This window comes from Colobus angolensis, unplaced genomic scaffold, assembly GCF_000951035.1.
Source record: "Colobus angolensis palliatus isolate OR3802 unplaced genomic scaffold, Cang.pa_1.0 Scaffold51, whole genome shotgun sequence".
NCBI classification, from domain to species: domain Eukaryota; kingdom Metazoa; phylum Chordata; class Mammalia; order Primates; family Cercopithecidae; genus Colobus; species Colobus angolensis.
This window is the reverse complement of record NW_012118599.1, coordinates 13,767,324-13,789,217: the sequence shown is the minus strand read 5'-3', so window position 1 is coordinate 13,789,217 and position 21,894 is coordinate 13,767,324. Positions and strand designations below refer to the sequence as shown.

Here is a 21,894-nt window from a genome sequence, read left to right as displayed (position 1 = left end):
TTTTTTGAGACGGAGTCTCACTCTGTCCCCCAGGCTGGAGTGCAGTAGTGCTATCTCAGCTCACTGCAACCTTCGCCTCCCAAGTTCAAGTGATTCTGCTGCCTCAGGCTCCTGAGTAGCTGGGATTACAGGCACCCACCACTACACCTGGCTAATTTTTGTGCTTTTAGTAGAGACGGGGTTTCACCATGTTGGCCAGGCTGGTCTCAAACTCCTGCCTCAGCCTCCCAAAGTGCTGGGATTACAGACATGAGCCACCGCGCCCAGCCTCCATATTCTAATTTTTCTTTTCTTTTCTTTTCTTTTTTTTTTGGAGACAGAGTATCACTCTGTAGCCCAGGCTGGAGTGCAGTGGCGTGATCTCAGCTCACTGCAAGCTCCACCTCCTGGGTTCATGCCATTCTCCCACCTCAGCCTCCCAAGTAGCTAGGACTACAGGTGCCCGCCACCACGCCCGGCTAATTTTGTTTCTGTATTTTTGGTAGAGATAGGGTTTTCACCATGTTAGGGTGGTCTTGATCTCCTGACCTCGTGATCTGCCCGCCTCGGCCTCCCAAAGTGCTGGGATTACAGGCGTGAGCCACTGCGCCCAGCCATTCTAATTGTTTCAACTGACCCATCATGTCTTCTATGACTTCATTTTTTTGTCCAGGACAGGATCAGTCTAGGATCACCTGTTACATTTAGTTGGCATGTCTCTTTAGTCTCCTTTAGTCTGGACTAGTTCCCCATCCCCTATCCTTTGCCTTTTATGACACTGACATTTCTGGAGAATACGGTCCTTTTACTTTTTTTTTTTTTTTTTTTTTGAGACAGAGCCTTGCTCTGTCGCCCAGATTGGAGTGCAGTGGCACGATCCCAGCTTATTGCAACCTCTGCCTCCCAGGTTCAAGTGATTCTTCTGCCTCAGCCTCCAGAGCGACTGGGACCACAGGCGCACGCCACCAATGCATGGCTAATTTTTTTGTATTTTTAGTAGAGACAAGGTTTCACCATATTGGCCAGGCTGTTCTTGAACTCCTGACCTCATGATCTGCCTGCCTTGGCCTCCCAAAGTGCTGGGATTATAGGCATGAGCCACTGCATCCGTCCCCTTTTATATTTTTTATTTTATTTATTTATCTATTTATTTATTTATTTATTTTGAGATGGAGTCTTGCTCTGTTGCCCAGGCTGGAGTACAATGGTGTAATCTCAGCTCACTGCAACCTCCGCCTCCCGGGCTCAAGCAATTCTCCTGCCTCAGCCTCCTGAGTAGCTGGGGTTATAGGTGCCCACCACCACACCCGGATAATTTTTGTATTTTTAGTAGAGATGGAGTTTCACCATATTGGCCAGTCTGGTCTCAAACTCCTGACCTTGTGAACTGCCCACCTTGGGCTCTCAAAGTCTGGGACTACAGGCGTGAGCCACCATTCCTGGCCTACTTTTTAAAAATGGTTCCTCATTTTTAGTTGGTATATTTCTTCATGATTAGATTCAGGTTATACATTCCCAGGCAAAATACTAAGTATGTGGCAGGCATGTTCTCAAGGCTTTACACCCTGAAGCACACAGTTTTCATCTGCCCCTTCTTTATGGTGTTAATTTTGTCAACCTGGCCAAGAGGTTGTTTGCTTTCTCCACTCATATAGTTAATATTTTTTCTCCTTGCTACAATTAATAAGCGGTCTGTCAGGGAAGATACTTTAAAATCATGCCAGTATTCTACTTTAGTTAGAATTTCCCCTGGGATTGTTTTGCTTTTAACTTTGCCATACCCTTTGTGTTTTAGGCACACGTCTTATAAAAACCTAGAATTTGTTTTTTGTTCAACCTGACAATCTCTTTTTAAGATGTCAATTTTAGCCCATTATGAGTAACAAATTCATAATAAATTCATAAATAATAAACTCATAATGAATTCATTTATTATTCATTAATTAATTGGCTGTTTCTAACTTCTTATTTTGTGTTTTTGTTTACTCTTCTTATATTTAAAGAAGAATAAATTGAACACCTATGTACATATGATTCTACCCTGGGTTTTTGTGCTTTTTTCTTTCTTCTTTTGGATTGATTGTTTTTAAAAAATTTATTTTTTGTCTATATCAGTTTTAGAACTTAGGCATTCTATTTTTATAATTGAATACCCTTGTATTTTTAACCTGTATCCTTGATTAGCTAATATCACTTCCTACCTTTCTGAACAATAAAAGGATCTTAGAAAATCTTAACTCCAGCTCTAATTCCCATATTACTTATTACTGTTGTTCCATATTTTAGAATTATCTTTTTTTAACCCCCAACATTGTCATTATTATGATTTATTCAGGGATATTTACATTTGCCACTGTGCCAATTGCTTTAGCCACCATTTCCTTTGCTTCTTGGTCCTTCTTCTTTGTAAAATACATCTGCTAGAAGTGCCTTCAGGCCGGCCATGGTGGCTGATGCCTGTAATCCCAGCACTTTGGGAGGCTGAGGCAGGCAGATCACCTAAGGTCAGGAGTTTGAGACCAGCCTGGCCAAGATGGCAAAACCCTGTCTCTACTCAAAATACAAAAATTAGCCAGGCATGGTGGCACACGCCTGTAATCCCAGCCAGTCGGGAGACTGAGGCAGGAGAATTGCTTGAACCTGGGAGGCGGAGGTTGCAGTGAGCCGAGATCATGTCATTGCACTCCAGTCTGGGGGACAGAGTGAAACTCCGTCTCAAAAAAAAAAAAAAAGTATCTTCATTGAGGAGTTTGGTGGAAAACCCTACCAGTTTTTTTGTCTGAGAAGGGTTATTTTCACCCTCATTTAAAAAGTCTTTTTATTATAAATTTCAAGCATATACAAATGTAGACAGACTAAACTCCAGCATATATCAGCTCATGGCCAATCTTTCTTCAATCTGTACTCCCATCTATTCCCCCCCAAAATTTAAAAGATAAGTGCTCTTTCTTTAAAAAAAAAAAAAAAAAAGGATACTACAATTATCAAATATTTAGAAATTTGCAATTTGTATCAAGTATACAGTCATTGCTCATATTTCCCTGATTGCCTTGGAGTTTTTTGGTTAGTTATTTTGTTTAGTGAGGATCCAAACAAGGTCCATGCATTGCATTTGGTTGCATTATCTTACATCTCCCTTACTCTATAGGTTTCCACCTCCCATTTTATCCTCCTTGCAGTTATTTCTGGAGGAAAGTGGGTTATTCATTCACAGGCTGGATTTTCCTGATTGCATTCACGTGGTGTCTTCAAGCATATTCGTCTGTCTCCTTTATTTCCTGAAAACTGATTTGTAGGTGTAGAGGCTTATTCAGATTTGGGTTTGATTTCTCGGGCAAGAACGCTTCAGTGGTGGTATGTGTCCTTCCACCAGGAGGCAGGTTCAGCCTCCCTTTGTGATGTTGAGACGAATCAGCGGATTTCAGTGTATCAGTCATGTCTATACATTACATGTAATTTTCCATCAGCTTTTCACCAGGCAGGCATTTGTACCATTGCTTAGGTCTATCATTTCATTAGGGGTTATGAAATAGTTATATCTAGTTCTGTCATTCCTTCTTCATGTATTAGCTGGAATGCTTTCAAGAGAAACTTCCTTTCACCAACTGTTTATTTACCCTGAAGTCCGGTTTATACAGGAAAGGCTTGATTGTTTTCTCTTCCAATTATTTTTAACTAGTTTTAAAAATAATGTGTTGGTTCTCTAGTATGTTTTAAATATAACCAATGGGGTCTTTTAAAAATATATCATTATGAACTCATAGATTTTTAAATATTTTGTGTGGTTCCATCACACATTGCAGATTTTTTTTTTTTTTTTTTTTGATGCTCAAATTGTCCGGTCTTTGGTCAGAGAGCATCTCTCAGGTAGGCTCCTGGTCCCTTTAATACTCCCCCTTTGACAGCTTCCTTGCTTTCCAGTAGGAACAGATGTCTCAGGCTCACCTTGCCTGAGCAGTGAAACAGGAGGAGGAAGAGATCCAGCTCAGTGGGTCTTTAAAACTGTGAGCTCCTTGAGGGCAAAATGCAAGTGCTTTCTCTCTGGTGTTTTTGCATGGAACCTGCCTGGCTCAGGGCTAGGCTCTGGGTCTAGAGATGGGCTCCTAGTTACCTGTGGCTCACCAGGGAGGCAGGCGCAGAGAAGGTTGAGATCTGGAAGCTTGACAAGGTATCTGTCTGTCTGAAAATGCTGGGACCCTCCTCCCTGCAGGGACTAGTAGGAGCAAAGCTTGACACCTCAACCCCTAAACCCCTCATTTCGCCCATTCTGTGTCTCCACCCTTCTCCTTGACACTTGCCTAGGTCAGAACCATCCAGTCCTAGACATGGGACCACATCGGCGACTGCAGTGGACGTGGCTGGGCCGGGCTGAGCTGCAGTTTGGGAACCAGACACTGCATGTGTCCACCGTGCAGATGTGGCTGCTGCTGAATTTCAATCATACAGAGGTGCTTCAGCCCTTCGCCTCTCTCTGTCTTCTCTGCCACCTTGTCTGTCGCTGTTCTCCTCCTAAACTCTGTTTCTCCTTTCATCCTTCCTCCCCTCTTCTTTTCTTTCCTTTGACTCCTGACTGGGCATTTCTCCTCATCAGGAGGTGTCAGTAGAGACGTTGCTGAAGGATTCTGCCCTCTCCCCAGAGCTGCTGCTCCAGGCACTCGTGCCCCTCACCTCGGGGAATGGCCCTTTGACCCTGCATGAGGGCCAGGACTTTCCACACAGGGGTAGGTCACTGGGGACCGGGCTGAGCCTCTGCTGCTGGTTGGGGGGTCGCCCTCAGGATGGAGGGACTGTAGTAGGGGTGAGAATGGGGTCATCTTAGTCCCCATTCATCTGTCCCTCTGCCTCCTCCGGTACCTGACTGGGAGTGGGTTCCAGGTGTGCTGCGGCTTCATGAGCCTGGGCCCCAGTGCAGTGGGGAGGCCCTGTGGCTGATACCTCCCCAGGCGTACCTGAACGTAGAGAAGGATGAGGGCCGAACCCTGGAACAGAAGAGGAATCTCTTGAGCTGTCTTCTTGTTCGTATTCTCAAAGCCCATGGGGAAAAGGGCCTCCACATTGATCAGCTGGTTTGTCTGGTAGGCAGAGAGGGGACCATGAAGTTGGGGGAGGGAGGGAGTCATGCTTGGGATTGGGGATGAACACAGTGAACTCTTTCCATGTAAGACTTCTGTAGGGTGACATTTCCATCTGGGTTTTCTGTGCCTGACAGAGCAGATAGGAGGTAAAGATAAGGCATGAGTGTTTACCATGCGCCAGGCCCTATTCTAAGAGTTTGCATGATTAAGTCATTTAATCCAGCCAGGCACAGTGGCTCATATCTGTAATCCCAGCACTTTGGGAGGCCAAGGCGGGCGGATCACTTGAGGCCAGGAGTTTGAGACCAGCTTGGCCAACAAGACGAAACTCTGTGTCTACCAAAAATATAAAAATTAGCTGGGCATGGTGGCAAAGGCCTATAATCCCAGCTACTTGGGAGGCCAAGGCATGAGAATCGTTTGAATCCCGGGGGTGGAGGTTACAGTGAGCCAAGATTGTGCCACTGTACTCCAGCCTGGGCAACAGAGCAAGACTCTGTCTCAAAAAGAAAAAAAGTCATCATTTAATCCTCAACAATCCTATAAATGTTATTTTATTCATTTGACAGATAAGAACAGTGAAGTATGAGAAACTTAGTAGTGGCCAGGCTCTGTGGCTCACGCCTGTAATCCTAGCACTTTGGGAGGCTAAGGTGGGTGGATCACTTGAGGTCAGGAATTCGTGACCAGTCTGGCCAACATGGTGAAACCCCATCTCTACTAAAAATACAAAAATTAGCTGGGTATGGTGGTGCACACCTGTAGTCCCAGCTGCTTGGGAGGCTGAGGCAGGAGAATCCAGGAGGCAGAGGTTGCAGTGAGAGATGGTGCCACACTGCACTCCAGCCTGGGCAACAGAACGAGACTCTATTGGAAAAAAAAGAGAGAGAGAGAGAGAGAGAAACTTAGTAACTAATCTACAATCACACAGCTAGTAAGTGGCAGAGCCGCCAGACACCGTGGCTCATGTGGGAGGATCACTTGAGTCCAGAGTTTGAGGGTACAGTGGGCTGTGATCATGCCACTGCACCCTGGCCTGGGTGACACAGCAAGATTGTCTCTTAAAAAAAAAAAAGAGGGGGAGGAATAAGTGGCAGAGCTGGGCATTGAGCCCAGCAGCCTGCTTCCTAGGTAAAAGTGGCCTTATTGTTTCTTTCCTCCTATCCAGGTGCTGGAGGCCTGGCAGAAGGGTCCAAATCCTCCTGGAACCCTGGGCCACACTGTTGCTGGGGGCGTGGCCTGTACCAGTACAGATGTCCTCTCTTGCATCCTGCACCTCTTAGGCCAGGGCTACGTGAAACGGCGTGATGACCGGCCCCAGATCCTGATGTATGCTGCCCCAGAGCCCATGGGGCCTTGCCGGGGTCAGGCAGATGTCCCTTTCTGTGGCAGCCACAGCAAAACCTCCAAGCCTAGGTAGCCACCCCACCTGACCCCTTGCAGTGAGGTGGGAGAGGTTGTCATGCCAAAACCAAGATCCCTTGTGGAGAAACACTTCCCTTCTTTCTTTGTCTAATCCCCTTTTCCCTATCCTTGTTATTTCCCTAACTTTGGTAGTTTTTTATTGACCCTCCCAGCACCACCACCCCTTTCCAATTGGGACCTGCAAATGTGTATTGATTGCTAACTATGTACTCTACTCAGTTAAATATACAAACTTTCGGCCAGGTGCGGTGGCTCAAGCCTGTAATCCCAGCACTTTGGGAGGCCGAGATGGGTGGATCACGAGGTCAGGAGATCGAGACCATCCTGGCTAACACGGTGAAACCCTGTCTCTACTAAAAAATACAAAAACTAGCCGGGCGAGGTAGCGGGCGCCTGTAGTCCCAGCTACTCCGGGAGGCTGAGGCAGGAGAATGGCGTGAACCCGGGAGGCGGAGCTTGCAGTGAGCTGAGATCCAGCCACTGCACTCCAGCCTGGGGGACAGAGCGAGACTCCGTCTCAAAAAAAGAAAAAAAAAAAAAATACAAACTTTCAGGAAGTTTGTTCTACAGAGGAATTTGCCATAGGATTTCACTAATCAGCCAGCACCCCTAAAGCTTTTTAATGTTCTTTGGAAGCTGTTATGGCCCTGCTTTTTGTATCATGCTGTTTGCATCATGTGTAAAGTGAATTATCTCGAGTAATCTTTCTCAAACCTCAACAAGGAGCTAGTGTTAAAATGCAGATTTAACAGCAGAGCTCTCTGATGCCTGTGCTGCTGGTCCACAGACCACACTTGAGCAGTAAGGATGGAGATTGCTGTTCTCACTACAGGTGCTGCCACCATTTGGGGTGAGACCTACAGTGGGACTGTCCCATCAGCTATTGGTCTTTTAGCACCCTGACCCCTAGATACCTATTTTTCCCCAGTCATTGCAACAGCCAGCCCCACCCTGACATTTATAAGTGCTTCTATGGAGGACCTACTCTGACGGTTGGTTTGGGTGGTTATCCTGAGGCTGGTTAGGCAAGCGAGCAAGTATGCTCAAGTAGGGAGCTGGGGGCCAGGTGGGTTCAGTTAGTAGGCTGGATAACAGGGCAGGAATACTGACTTGTGTTTCTTCCCTCCCCACAAGCCCAGAAGCTGTGGCTACCCTGGCATCTCTACAGTTGCCTGCAGGCCGCACCATGAGCCCCCAGGAAGTAGAAGGGTTGATGATGCAGACGGTGTGTCAGGTGCAGGAGACTCTGAACTTAGAGCCAGATGTCGCTCAGCACCTTTTGGCTCATTCCCACTGGGGTGCCGAACAGCTGCTGCAGAGCTACAGTGAGGACCCTGAGCCACTGCTGCTGGCAGCTGGGCTGTGCGTACCTCAGGTCCAGGCTGTACCCACACGGCCTGACCACTGCCCCGTCTGCGTGAGCCCTCTGGGGTGTGACGACGACTTGCCCTCTCTCTGCTGCATGCACTATTGCTGTAAGGTGAGGCCCCGCCAGCATTGCTCCTGCCCCTGGCTTTCTGCCCTACCCTAACAAAATTCCTTGGGAATTCTTGGGTTCTAGCCCAGCACTGCCATTTTCATCACCGGGGCAATAGCGGATTTAGTCTCTTAGTCCCTCTTAAACTAGTTTTGTCATCTGTAAGTGGTACCACCTACCTTGACACTCTAAAGGGTGGTGGTTAGGATCTAGCGATATGTATCAATGGTTCTCCAGCTCAGCTTCATATTATAATCACTGGAAGCTTTTATAAGTCTTAATGCCCAGACAATACCTCAGACTAATTGAACCAGAATCTCTGGAGGTGAGAAATCTGGAGGAAGTTTTAAAGCATCCTCATGGGATTCCCATTATCAGCCAAGTTAGAACTAAGAGATATATGTGTAAAATAGATGTCAAGGCACTTTGTGAAGTGTTTGCAAAAGTGTTAGTAAATTGGTGATAACTCTAGTTTGTGGTTTCCCTTATCACCATTTAAGTCCCGTCATCTCAGCACACTATCGCTACTTTTATCATATACTCTCACTTAATACAAAAATTTTTTTTAAATGGGCCTTGTGAGGTAGTGTGCACGCCTGTAATCACCTTACTTTGGGAGGCCGATGTGGGCAGATTGCTTGAGCTCAGGAGTTCGAGACCAGCCTGGGCAACACGGCAAGACCTCGTCTCTACAAAAAACACAAAAATAAGCTGGGCATGGTGGTGCACACCTGTAGTCCCAGCTACTCGGGAGGCTGAGGTGGGAGGATCACCTGAGCCTAGGAGGTGGAGGCTGTAGTGAGCCAATATCTCATCACTGCACTTCAGTCTGGAGGACCGAGTGAGACCCTGCCATAGGGTCTTCTTGCTGTATAGGCTTGCTTCTATACAGCGGACACAGAGAAGCTTGCAGATGGGGAGTGAGTCATCTTCAAAAGTAAAAAAAAGTGGGGCTGAGGTACAGAGAACATGGAGCACTGAGTCCGATATTCCCTGCCTCACAGCTCTTTAGAACTGGTGCCAAGCCCAAACACATCAGTTTAGCAGGAGGGGCACTCCTGGTTGCCATGAATTCCAGCTGCTTCTCCCAACAGCGTTTCCCCAGTAGTGGGTGACAGACGTGTCTGCATGTGCTTGTGTGCACATGCATGCGTGTGTGTGTGTGTGTATTTTCCTCTTTCCCTTTGGCTCTGCTTCTGGCTCCTCCTCTCACATAGTTGCTTATGCTCCCTTTTCCCCAGGTTCTTAATTATTTCCTTTACACTTCCATTTTTTCATTCAACAAATATTTCTCATGGACTTATGTGCATAGCACTGGGTGCTAAATGAGGTATTGAAAAAAATCCCAGCAAGAAATGACCAGAGAGCTAATAATATTGATGGGAGCTCACTCTGAGCCAGGCATTGTGCTGTTTACATGCATTATTTTACTTAATTCTCACACTAGTTATATGAGGTAGGTATTTTTGTTACTGCCATTTTTCATGACAGAGGGAGACACTTGGAGGTGAAGTAATTTGCCAAAGGTCAGGATTTGAATTTTGGCAGTCTCAAGCAATCCTCCCGTCTTGATCTCCCAAAGTGCTGGAATTACAGGCATAAGCCACCACACCCAGCCTGACAGTGGATTTTATTTTATGAGAAGCCATAGTGGGTTTAAGCAGAATAGTGATATGATCTGGTTTATATTTATATTATATTTATTTATTTATTTTAATTTTATTATTATTTTTTGAGATGGAGTCTCACTCTGTCGCCCAGGCTAGCGTGCAGGGGTATGATCTCAGCTCACTGCAACCTCCACCTCCTAGGTTCAAGTGATTCTCCTGCCTCAGCCTCCCGAGTAGCTGGGACTACAGGCGCCCGCCACCACACCCGGCTAATTTTTTGTATTTTTAGTAGAGACGGGGTTTCACAGTGTTAGCCAGGATGGCCTCGATCTCCTGACCTTGTGATCCACCCGCCTCGGCCTCCCAAAGTGCTGGGATTACAGGCGTGAGCCACTGCGCCTGGCCCTACAGTTTTTAAAAGATTGCTTCTGCCGTTTTATGGAGAAAAGGCTTGGATGCAGCAAGAGTGGAAGCAGAGATGCCCATTTGCTGACTGTCGTACTAGAGGCAAGAGATGGTGGTAGTTTGGACTAGGGGCAGTGGCGATGAGAGAGGGCAGATTGGGACACATTTGGAAGTGGAGCTGATGGGATTTGGTGGGGTTAGATGTAGGGGCTTCAGAGAGGGGAATCAAGGATGGTTCCTGTGCTTTTGACCTGAGCATCTGGGTGGATGGCATGTGTCATCTTTACTCTCTTGTGGCCCTGTGAAGTTTGAGCTGCTTGTTGGACACCTGTGTGGAACTGGCAGGTAGACAGTGGATTTTTGAATTTGGAATGAAGTAGAGAGGCCTGGCAGGCCTTACCCAAGGAGAAAGAAGCAGACTCAGGGTACCAAGCCTGTAGAGATAGAGAGATGGGGGGTCGCAGGAGTTTGAGACCAGCCTTGACAACATAGCAAGACCCCGTCGCTACAAAAAATAGAAAAAAAATGTACCCAGGCATGGTGGTGCACACCTATAGTCCTACCTGCTCAGGAGGCTGAGGTGGGAGGATTGCTTGAGTCCAGGAGATTGAGGCTGAGCCATGATTGTGCCACTATCCTCCACTGTGGGTGACAAAGCAAGACCCTGTATAAAAAAAGAGAGAGAGAGAGACAGACAGACAGACAGACAGACAGACAAGGGGCCTGAAAACCACGCAGATGAACAGGCTGATTGAAAAGCCCCTGCTGAGGAGGAGCCCGTGCAGCACTGGTCACAGCTGAGCGGCACAACAGCAATGCAAGAGAAGCAGCAGGACAGCTCCCAGGGTGAGCCCCACCACTTGGGTTGGACAATAGTCATGAGAGCAGCTGGGGGTCCCCAGACTGAGATGCCAGGTCAGAGGGGGGATCCTGAGGCACCAGTGTGCCTATAAGAGTAGGGTCTGAATTCAGAGAAAATTTTCCCTGTTCTATCTCAAAAATGCAAGAATTTGCATTCAATTTCCCAGCCTTGTCTGGGTTTGTTTCAATGCAGAAAGGGTTTTGTTTACTTTGGTCTGGTACTTTGAGTAAAAACGATCTAGTCAGGTGCTTCACATTTATGCTGCAGCTTTGATATGACGGACACACGGTCTCCTGAGAGTTTAGACCCATCATTTTGGAAAGCATGGCCATAGGCAGTGTGAGAGGCAGGGGTCGTTCGTGGAGTATTGTAGGAGGCTCAGACGGCTGTGATGGCTGCTCGTGCATAGACCAAATGGATGGTGTGGGGAGAGACCGGGAGAGGAGACCATGGATCAGAACAGGCTCTCACAGTGGTTTAGGGATGAGGGGATAATGGCCTGATTTAGCATGGGCGGGGGAGTGACATGGGAGCAAGAGAACGATATGAAGATTCCAACACTGGTGATGAGGGGGACAGTGGTGCAAGTTGATCAGGGTTTGGGGGAAACGCAATGGGCAAGTCAGTTTTGTAGAGAAGAGGCTGGGTCTGTTGGAGGCATGAGTCGGAGACAGGAGCATCCAGACAGTTATTGGAGATAAGCCACTGGAGTTGGGAGGAGAGACCAGAGCCGTGTTGTCAGCCACCCAGGCGACCCATTTCCCAGGCCTCCTTTCTCTCGGACCTTCCTGCTCTCCGCATATCTTTCTTAGAATTTGAATCATTCTCCTTTTTCTTGATTATTTCTACCCATTCCCTCCTTGTCCATCCCAGCAGTAATTATGATTAGGCAAATACACAGCCTACCCCATCCTCAAAGACAACTGTAATTTGGGCCAGTCTCAGTGAAGCCGGAGAGAGGAGTCAGCATTGTTTGATGTAGAGGCAGGCTTGTCTCTGGGCTTCCACGTGGTAGTGGAGGGGAAGGGAAGGAGGGACGCTAGCTTAGTTACCAGGACACTCCCCCTGTGCTGCTCCCACACTGTCTCTGAGCAGCCCCTCCTTTTGTCCCTCCCAGTCTTGCTGGAATGAGTACCTGACAACTCGGATCGAGCAGAACCTTGTTTTGAATTGCACCTGCCCCATTGCCGACTGCCCCGCCCAGCCCACCGGAGCCTTCATTCGTGCCATCGTCTCCTCGCCAGAGGTCATCTCCAAGGTATCCTCTCTCGTCTGAGAGAGGCTCCAGTGCGGAGCCAAAGGAGTGTGCCCCAGGGAGTGGACCAAGCTACGGGGTCTGGGGGCCTGGAGGTGTGGCATCCTGGAGAGCCATACCCTCACCTTATGACACCTGCATCTCCACAGTATGAGAAGGCGCTCCTGCGTGGCTATGTGGAGAGCTGCTCCAACCTGACCTGGTGCACCAACCCCCAGGGCTGCGACCGCATCCTGTGCCGCCAGGGCCTGGGCTGTGGGACCACCTGCTCCAAGTGTGGCTGGGCCTCTTGCTTCAACTGTAGCTTCCCTGAGGTGGGAGCCCCACACTGGCCCTGACCCTGAGCAAGGATTCACACTCCTTCCCTGCTTAATACCCCCTCCCTGCCACACACACAGACTGTGACTTGTCCTTCCTCAGCCTCTGCCACCCAGTTGAGCCCTGTTCCTCTTCCTGGAGCCCTCCAAATGTGACCTGTGCCTGCTCCCCCCTCTCCTGTGCACACCAGCTGTGCTGTCCTCAGGACTTAGCTGTGTCCCTACCACGCCCTCTTGCCCTAGGCACACTACCCTGCTAGCTGTGGCCACATGTCTCAGTGGGTTGATGATGGCGGCTACTATGACGGCATGAGCGTGGAGGCACAGAGCAAGCACCTGGCCAAGCTCATCTCCAAGCGCTGTCCCAGCTGTCAGGCTCCCATCGAAAAGAACGAGGGGTGCCTGCAGTAAGAAGGGGGGTACTGTGGGGAGCCAGAGGGCAAGGGGAAGGGAGGAAACCTGGCAGAAGGAGGGAGGAACGGGCTTAGTGTAAAGCTCAGCAAAAGAGGGCGGTTCCTCAGCCGCCCCTCACGTGGCAGCCTCCACGGTGGCTTCCTGGATCTTAACGTTCCTTTTCCCACTCGTAAGTCCACACTGACTGGGGGAATTCAAAAGCAGGGGTGCATTCAGCAGGGCTGGGTATGACTAAGGAGACTTATCAGGGCAGGAGCAGAGGCCACAGCATCAGCAGCGGTGCATCCGGGCCCTTCGCATTCCTGGCACGCCCCTGCCTAGAGGCAGGAGTCCCTGACCAGCCAGCTTCCTCCATAGCATGACCTGTGCCAAATGTAACCATGGATTCTGCTGGCGCTGCCTCAAGTCCTGGAAGCCAAATCACAAAGACTATTACAACTGCTCTGCCATGGTAAGGCGCTGGGCACTGGGGGAGGGCAGAGACCCAGAGCCATCGGGGAGGGGTGCTGTTACCAGGTCCTGGGCAGACCAGGCTCCGTGCACAGTGCAGTGTTCTGGCTGTTGGGACAGAGGCTCAGTGCAGGGAAGACAGCCACCTGGGCCTGCAGATGCTGGAAAGTCTGTTCACAGGGAACTTCAGCTCCAGAACAGGACTTCTCATACCGAGGTGGCTACAGAAAGGCTGGGGAGGGCCAGACACTCCCAGGAGGCAGCAGGGCAGAGCAGGAAAAAGCAGGGACCCTGCAGTCAGAGCCTGGCTCTGCTGCTTAGCATGTGGCTTTGAGCAAGTTCATTTGCTTCTCCAAACCTCAACAGCCTCTGCAAAAGGGGTGAATAATATGACCTACCCCACACAGTCTTGAGGACTGAATGAAGATAACCAGGGGAGGTGTAGAAAGGCCTCCATGAATGTTGGCTTTTCCACTTATTAACTCCTTCCTGTCCAAACAAAACACCCAATAGCCCACTCAACATATCCTTGCTAGGTAAGCAAGGCAGCTCGCCAGGAGAAGCGGTTTCAGGACTATAACGAGAGGTGCACTTTCCATCACCAGGCGCGGGTGAGCCGGGAGGAAAATGCCTGCAGAAGCAGGGTGGGGTGGCGGGGTGGAGGGGGGTGGGCTGAAGGTCTCACCGGGCAGGTGGTGCTGCACCACCTGTGCTGGTGCTGATACACCAGGAATTTGCTCCACACAGGAATTTGCTGTGAACTTGCGGAACCGGGTGTCTGCCATCCATGAAGTGCCCCCGCCCAGATCCTTTACCTTCCTCAATGATGCCTGCCAGGGACTGGAGCAGGCTCGGAAGGTGGTAGTGGGTGGGGGAAGAGAGCAGGGGAGAGGTGTGCCAAAGGGGTCTGGGGAGCCTGGCTGCTTTCATCAGACTTGCCTGGATGAAGGGAATGAGGAGAGGGCAGGCGGGAGAGCTGACGGGAGCCCTTGCAGGTGCTGGCCTATGCCTGCGTGTACAGCTTCTACAGCCAGGACGCAGAGTACATGGACGTGGTGGAGCAGCAGACGGAGAACCTGGAGTTGCACACCAATGCCCTGCAGATCCTCCTGGGTGAGCCATCCCTGCCGGCCAGGCCCTCCTCCTGCCTCCTCCCCTCTGCTGCACAGCCCAGCCCCTCCCAAACAGGTCAAGCCACAGCCCCACCTTCCCTCTCTCCTCTTCCTCTTCATTCTTCATGGCCTTCTCACTGCCTGGCTGTTAAAGTTCAGGTCGAAAGCCTACATTGTAAGGTGCCTAAGGGCGCAGATGTTCTTGGTTTCTCGTCTCACCCTGCTCCCCTAGGGAGCTTCACGAGAATGTCTAGAGCTGCACCTGGCGCTTGGTAGATGTTCTGTAGGTGTTTGTTGGAGGAAAGAGTGGATGAGAATGAGAAGGGAGGGAGCCTCTGTGCCTGCCCCCTCTGCAGAGGAGACCCTGCTGCGGTGCAGAGACCTGGCCTCCTCCCTGCGACTCCTGCGGGCTGACTGCCTCAGCACGGGCATGGAGCTGCTCCGACGGATCCAGGAGAGGCTGCTTGCCATCCTGCAGCATTCCGCCCAGGTACTCCCTGGCCCAGACCCCTTCTGCTCCTGCGTTCTGCGGGAGTTGTGGTCCTCCTGTCCCAACACAGCCCCTGCCCTGGGGTGAGTCCAGAAGGAAAGGCAGCAAAGCGGGTGAATGGATGTTAGGAGACCTGGGTGCACATCCCGGCTCCTAGGCCAACTTGCCTGATGCTGCTGGACCCTATCACGTCACCTCCTGGGGATTCCTACAAAATAAAGGAGTTGGCTAGCCCACATCAAGGGTATTTGGTCAGGTGCCTATCAGAATCACTTGGGGAACTTTTCCAGACTGTACTTCCCAGATACGGATTTGAAATCCTAGGAGTGGGCATCAGGGGGTTGGGGTCACTGGAGCAAGGGCTCTCCCAGGCTCTCTCCAGCTCTAATGCACTGATGCTGAGTCTAAACTGAATCCTGTCCTCTGGTTGCTTACTGACTAGTAAGTCACGTGGGCAGAAAAGACATACATAGATTCTGTAAGCTCTTTAAGCACAGGGTGGTGTGCCTCACCCTGGTACCCCGTATCTCTGGAGACTATCCAGGAGTGAACTCACAAAGGCAGTGGTTCATGAAGTGCTGTGCTGGGAGGGGAGCAGTCCTAGCAGGAGCTTGGCCCTCACAGAGCATCAGTGGAAGGAATGCTGGGTCCAAAGGCCCCATGCCCTCTACCTCCTACTTCCCAAATCCTTCTGTCTGCTCACCAGGATTTCCGGGTTGGTCTTCAGAGTCCATCAGTAGAGGCCTGGGAGACAAAAGGACCCAATGTGCCCGGCAGTCAGTAAGTGGGGTGGGCAGAGCCACGGAGGAGGCAGTGGGACATGGCAGCCTCCTCTGGGCTGAGTGTGGTGGCTTTCCCCAGGCCCCAGGCCTCCTCAGGGCCAGAGGCAGAAGAAGAGGAGGAAGACGATGAGGATGATGTGCCCGAGTGGCAGCAGGATGAGTTTGATGAGGAGCTGGACAATGACAGCTTCTCCTACGATGAGTCTGAGAACCTGGATCAAGAGACTTTCTTCTTTGGTGATGAGGAGGAGGATGAAGATGAGGCCTATGACTGAGGGGGCAAATGCAGGAAACACCTAGAGCCGCCCGAGTCACGGGGCTGCGGGGGCGGGAGCTGCCCCTGTTTGTCATGGGGAGGGGATTCCCAGCATCTGCAATGCCTCTTTCTGCTTATTGAATAAAGGCCTCTTTCTCACACACGTCTCGGAGCAGGCTGACAGCTTCACCGGGGGCCAATCAGTTGCCACTGCCCTGGCCCCACATCCACCCACACTCCTAATCTTTACTGTTTCCTTTAGACCTCTGGACTTTTCTGTCCTCCGAGAAGGCTCAGAGCAGACTCATCTGACCTAAGCTGATAAGGGGAAGTGAAGGTTGGCATGGAAAGGGCCAGGTGCAGCCCCAGCCCAGTTCAGAGGAGACAGAGGGGGGTGGCCACCTGCAGGAGCAACCTTCCTCCCAACTCTTTTTTTTTTTTTTTTTTTTGTTCTGAAATGGAGTTTTGCTTTTGTCCCCCAGGCTGGAGTGCAATGGCGTGATCTCGGCTCACTGCAGCCTCCGCCTCCCGGGTTCAAGCGATTCTCCTGCCTCAGCCTCCTGAGTAGCTGGGATTACAGCCATGCATCACCACGCCCATCTAATTTTTGTATTTTTAGTAGAGATGCGGTTTCCCATGTTGGCCAGGCTGGTCTCAAACTCTTGAGCTCAGGTGATCCGCCCGCCTCGGCCTCTCAAAGTGCTGGGATTACAGGTGTGAGCCACGGCGCCCAGCCTTTCCTCCCAACTCTTGGCTCACTGCAAGCTCCACCTCGTGGGTTCATGCCATTCTCCTGCCTCAGCCTCCCAAATAGCTGGGACTACAGGCACCCGCCACCACGCCTGGCTAATTTTTTGCATTTTTAGTAGAGATGGGGTTTTATCATGTTAGCCAGGGTGGTCTCTATCTCCTGACCTTGTGATCCGCCCACCTCAGCCTCCCAAAGTACTAGGATCACAGGCGTGAGCCACCGCACCCGACCCTCCTCCCAATTCTTAAGTGTTCCTGGGGAGAAGGGGGCTTGAGGGCATTAGGAGTTGTCCTCCTCTTGGCCTAGAGATTTCTAAAGCATCTATCTTGAAGTGAAGTGTGGCAGGACTCAGACAGAAAGTTAGGATTTTAACTGTACCTTTTAATTTGCTCCTGGGGCTAAGAGGAAGGAATGGTACTAGAGCAGTGTCTGAGAACAGAAGAATTTAAGAAAGTGAGATTAAGTCAAGTGGGTGGGTCAGGGGAGGCAGCCACTTGCCCTGGAGGATCAGCCTCGAAGTATCGATCCAGCAGCGCCTCCACCTCTCCCTCCTCATAGTCCCATACCTGGAACCGAGAGCCATCTGCTGCTCCCCGGATCATGGCCGAAAGCACTGGAAAGGGCAGGGAAAGGTGGAGCTGCCTCCCATCCCCACCCTCACAGCTCCCTTCCCCCTTCCCTGTTGAGGGAGGCTCGGTGCTCAGAGCCCACCAGGGAAGGAGCTGAGGGCTGGGTCCACAGAAAGCCAGGAGGGAGGCTTGGGGTGCTTACCGCGGCCAGACTGCGGGCGGAACAGGCATAGGATCCGCTTGTTGAAGGCCACAGCCCGGCCCAGCTCATAGCCTACACCCAGGGATGGCTGTGTCACTTCTGCCACAACCACTGGGAAGAAAGATGAGCAGAAGTCTCAGCATTGGGGGCACTTGGGGTTCATAAGGAAGATGGCGATGTGGCTGTGGTGAGGAGGGAACTCTGGGAGTCCCTTCTAGGTGTGGAGGCTGGGATGTCCAGGGGAACCCAACACTCCGGAGGAGTTAGGTGCTGGAAGGAGGGAGCGCCACTCACCGTCCGCCTGCTGCAGCCACACCAGGTCCCGCTCATGGATGAGCCTGTCACCCCCAGCAGCCTCTTCCCCTGTGTTGAGGGAAAGCTGGTCAGGGACATGCCTCATGCTGGCTCCTCGTAACTCCTATGCCCTTGCATGTCCATACCCACCCTGCTTAGGGAGGGCGGGAGCCTTGTGCTAGATGACCTGACCCAACGTGACGATCTCGTCAAAGCAGCGAGGAAATGGAATAGCCACAAAAAGAAAAATTCAGCCCTGTGCAAGGTGGGATGTGTGTGATTTGGGCCAAATGAGAACATGGGCAGCACATGAGAATGATTAGGGAAAGGTGCATGGGCACTTAGCCAAAAGCAGGAGAGGCATCCTGGGCCCAGAGGGTAGGGATCTCGGGTCCTAGTTTGATTAAATGTTATCTTCCAGGACGGTGAGGCTCAGCCCACCACATCAGGTTAGGACCACTGGGGAGCTTGTTAGAAGTACAGATTCCAGGGCTGGGCATGGTGGCTCATGCCTGCAATCCCAGCACTTTGGGAGGCTGAGGCGGGTGGATCACTTGAGGTCAGGAGTTCAAGACCAGCCTGTCAACATGGTGAAACCCCGTCTCTACTAAACATACAAAAATTAGCTGGGCATGGTGGTGCATACCTGTAATCCCAGCAACTCGGGAGGCTGAAGCAGGAGAATCATTTGAACCCAGGAGGCGGAGGTTGCAGTGAGCCGAGATTACACCACTGCACTCCAGCCTGGGCAAAGAGCAAAACTCTGTCTCAAAAAAAAAAAAAAGTACAGATTCAGGCCGGGTGCAGTGGCTCCCGGCACTTTGGGAGGCCAAGGCGGTAGGCTCACAAGGTCAGGAGTTCGAGACCAGTCTGGCCAACATGGTGAAACCCCATCTCTACTAAAAATTAAAAAATTAGCCAGGCATGGTGGCAGGCACCTGTAATACCAGCTACTTGGGAGGCTGAGGCAGGATAATTGCTTGAACCTGGGAGGTGGAGGTTGCAGTGAGCGGAGATCACTCCACTGCACTCCAGCCTAGGCGACAGAGCAAGACTGTTGTCTTGGGCAGGGGGAAGAAAGTACAGATTCGAAGGCTTTATCCCAGATGATCAGAACCTGCATTTTTAACAGGCTCCCTCAGATAACACTAAAGACCTGGAGAGCCACCAGGCAGTCTGGATATACCATGAACTAATGAGCTATAAGCTTCAGGGTCCTCCACTTGCACAGGCCCTTTCCAAACCATCAGCAACTTTGTATCGTGATTTTTGTCTTTTTAAAGAGATCTCCCAGAACTGCATGAGGTCCCACAAATTGTGGGTCTGCTCTTGGGTAGGGTAAGTGGAAACCACTTAAGGTTTTCTTAGCAGAAGCACAAGCATTCAAGACACAATTTTCATACTGGAAGGATCTGCAAGATTCCAGACCAGCACATCAAAGCATGCTTTAGAGAAATCCAGCCAGACTCAGTGGCCCCTGTCTGTAATCCCAACACTTTGGGAGGCCAAGGCAGGCAGATCACTTGGGCTCAGGAGTTCAAGACCAGCCTGGCCAACATGGCAAAATCCTGTCCCTATAAAAATACAGAAATTAACCAGGTGTGGTGGCACACACCTGTAGTCCCAGCTACTTGGGAGGCTGAGGTGGGAGGATCACTCAAGCCTGGGAGGCAGAGGTTGGCAGTGAGCTGAGATTTTGCCGCTGCACTCCAGCATGGGTAATGGAACAAGACTGTTTCCAAATAAATAAATAAATAGAAAAAAGGAAAAAGAAAAACCCAGCAGCCAGGAGCAGAACACAATAACAGCCTGAAAGAGAACATGAGGCCAGTGTGGGGGCTCACACCTATAGTGCCAGCACTTCAGGAGGCCCGAGGCAGGAGGATCGCTTGAGGCTAGGTCAGGACCAGACTCGGTAACATAGTGAGACCCCCGATCTCTACAGAAAAATTTTGAAAATTAGCCAGGCATGGTGTCGTGCCCCTGCAGCCCTTGCTAATAGGAGGCTGAGGCTGGAGGATCGTGAGCCTAGGAGGCCGAGGCTGCAGTGAGCTATGATCACACCACTGCACTCCAGCCTGGGCAACAGAGTGAGATTCCGTCTCAAAAACAAAACAAAACAAATAAAAACTTGGTGGGGAGGCAGGAGGATACCTTTTGTGTTGGGTGGTGGAAAAGATTCCAGGGGGTGAGGTGGGAACTGAGCCCAGGCAAAGCAGCCCAATCCACCTTCTTTCTGTTGCACCCTACAAGCGCTCTGAAAGCAGCTTAAGACAGAGTTCTCCAAGAAGGAACCAAAGGTCAAGATAATGCTGAGAATGCCTCACACCCGCAGGCTTGCTGGGACCCACGCAGTCCGAGCCCCGGCCAGTTTCCTTCTCGGACTGGGGCGCTGGATGGAGCACCGGGGTAGGAGGGCGGGCTCCTGGCGCCGGGAGCGCAGCTGCCGGGGTATCAGGCCGGGACCCCGCCAGCCCAGCCGGGCTCCCGCCCGCGTCCCCGCAGCCCGCGTCCCCAGGGCCTCACCGCGCGCGCCCAGCTCGGCGGCCGCCACGTGTTCGGTGAGCACTGTCCCGAATCGCCACAGCCGAGACACGATCCGCTCGTACAGCGTCCTGTCCTCGCGTCCGCCGCGAATGCTCCCGCAGAAGTACAGGGCCGGGCGGCCAGACTCCCCCAGCTCCCCGCTCTTGCTGCGCACCCGCGCCCTGGCCGCAGCCATTTCCCAGCCGCCCGCGCTCTCCGGCGCCAGGGGGCGCCAGCCCGCAGCCACGTGACCCCGCCCGGCCCAGCGCAGAGACCGGCTGCTGAGTCCACACCTGTGGAATGGGGAAGCCGAACTGGGAGGATCCAACCGGGACCCTCTCGGGAACACACCCTTCCCGGACTTGACGTTGGGATGCCTAACACGCACCTTAACTTGACCTTGTCCAAGCAGAACTTCCCCACCTCACCCGCTTCTGCTCCCCGCCTCCCCGCCGTCTTTCCCAGTTGCATCCTCCCCAGCTGCTCAGGCCCAAGACCCTCGGAGTCATCTGGATCATTCCCTTTCTCTCAAACTCTGCGTCCCATCCATTGGCAACTCATGTGGATTCCTCCTTCCAAATCTGAAATCTCACGATCACCTACAGGGCCACTACCCTGGTCGAAGCCTCCTCCCGGCTCTACACAGCCTCCTAACAGGTCTCCCCATGTCCCAAGCTGCCCAACGTCAGAAAGAACCAGGTCCACCCACCTTTGTGTCTACCCATAAGGTCGGGTTTTTATTGATGCTATTTCAATCACAAAAGTTAGGCGCCACATGGAGTTCCCAAGAAGGCAGTTCTCCTTAGGACCACCTGTTCACTTGGTAGTCAGAGCCGTGGGCATGCAGGCTGGAGCCACTCCACAGGTCAGACTGTCTTGCAAACGACACATAGTATTATATATAAGGATATAAGGATATAAATGTTACAGATGAAAATTTCACATCAAACACAGGAACATTTAACATCAAGAGAAAAGGGGTTAACGAACCAGTCCAAGGAGAGTGTTATGGACAGAGTCCTGGCCTGATGGGGACAGTCGTCAAGGGCTTGCAAGGAAGAGTCCTTGATTTGAGCAGAGCCTTCAGAGGCAGACACCAGGTGCTGGTCACGAGTGATAGCAAAACTCAGTCTGTTAAGGTGGCCTTGTCTAGCTGCTGAAGTCCCGCTCATTTTATGGCCCTTGAGTCCTCTGATGAGGACTTATAGTAAAGAGCTATGCCCTTATCAGGTTGGGTGTTGTCTCCATTGGTTAGGCGAACATCTGGACCCTGTTGGCTTGATGCCTTTTGAAATGTAAGATGGAGTTTTTTAAAACTTTATTTATTTATTATTTTTTGGGACAAGGTGCCTGTCGCCCACACCGGAGTGCAGAGGCATGATCATTGCTCACTGCAGCCTCACGAACATTGCCACTGCAGCCTCAGACTCGTGGGTTCAAGGAATCCTCCCATCTCAGCTTCCTCAGTAGCTAGGACTACAGGCACATGCCACCATGCTGAGCTAATTAAAAAAAAAAAAACTGGTCGAGCACTGTGGCTCACGCCTATAATCCCAGCACTTTGGGAGGCCGAGGTGGGCAGATCACGAGGTCAGGAGATCGAAACCATCCTGGCTAACACAGTGAAACCCCATCTCTACTAA

At 51.1% G+C, this 21,894-nt stretch overlaps 2 protein-coding genes across 2 annotated transcripts in view; one reads left to right on the top strand and one right to left on the bottom strand.

Moving 5' to 3' along the window:
• Positions 1 to 16,073, top strand: part of CUL9 (cullin 9) — a 44,262-nt gene extending 28,189 nt beyond the window's left edge. Inside the window, exons 27-41 of the mRNA XM_011960387.1 lie at positions 4,282 to 4,427; positions 4,571 to 4,700; positions 4,855 to 5,054; positions 6,223 to 6,470; positions 7,614 to 7,959; positions 11,951 to 12,091; positions 12,238 to 12,402; positions 12,649 to 12,812; positions 13,177 to 13,270; positions 13,806 to 13,880; positions 14,017 to 14,127; positions 14,265 to 14,382; positions 14,738 to 14,871; positions 15,578 to 15,651; positions 15,733 to 16,073. Coding sequence (XP_011815777.1) covers positions 4,282 to 4,427; positions 4,571 to 4,700; positions 4,855 to 5,054; positions 6,223 to 6,470; positions 7,614 to 7,959; positions 11,951 to 12,091; positions 12,238 to 12,402; positions 12,649 to 12,812; positions 13,177 to 13,270; positions 13,806 to 13,880; positions 14,017 to 14,127; positions 14,265 to 14,382; positions 14,738 to 14,871; positions 15,578 to 15,651; positions 15,733 to 15,928 — 2,342 coding nt within the window. The 3' untranslated portion in view covers positions 15,929 to 16,073. The remainder of the gene's footprint in view (positions 1 to 4,281; positions 4,428 to 4,570; positions 4,701 to 4,854; positions 5,055 to 6,222; positions 6,471 to 7,613; positions 7,960 to 11,950; positions 12,092 to 12,237; positions 12,403 to 12,648; positions 12,813 to 13,176; positions 13,271 to 13,805; positions 13,881 to 14,016; positions 14,128 to 14,264; positions 14,383 to 14,737; positions 14,872 to 15,577; positions 15,652 to 15,732) is intronic.
• Positions 16,074 to 17,020: 947 nt separating this feature from the next.
• On the bottom strand, positions 17,021 to 20,469 carry DNPH1 (2'-deoxynucleoside 5'-phosphate N-hydrolase 1). Its single transcript, XM_011960386.1, has 4 exons — positions 20,252 to 20,469; positions 17,726 to 17,794; positions 17,432 to 17,542; positions 17,021 to 17,273 (listed from the first exon to the last, which is right to left on the bottom strand). Exons 1-4 carry the CDS (start codon positions 20,445 to 20,447, stop codon positions 17,125 to 17,127), a joined length of 525 nt encoding a protein of 174 aa, XP_011815776.1. The 5' UTR covers positions 20,448 to 20,469; the 3' UTR covers positions 17,021 to 17,124.
• Positions 20,470 to 21,894: the final 1,425 nt, after the last annotated feature.

Excerpts from the sequence above, each read along its gene's own strand:
- DNPH1 (XM_011960386.1), bottom strand. The coding sequence starts at position 20,447 with ATGGCTGCGGCCAGGGCGCGGGTGCGCAGCAAGAGCGGGGAGCTGGGG. Across the intron at positions 17,795-20,251 it reads CGCCGAGCTGGGCGCGCGCG|GGGAAGAGGCTGCTGGGGGT; the intron begins GTGAGGCCCTGG and ends CCCTCAACACAG. Across the intron at positions 17,543-17,725 it reads GTGGCTGCAGCAGGCGGACG|TGGTTGTGGCAGAAGTGACA; the intron begins GTGAGTGGCGCT and ends CTTTCTTCCCAG.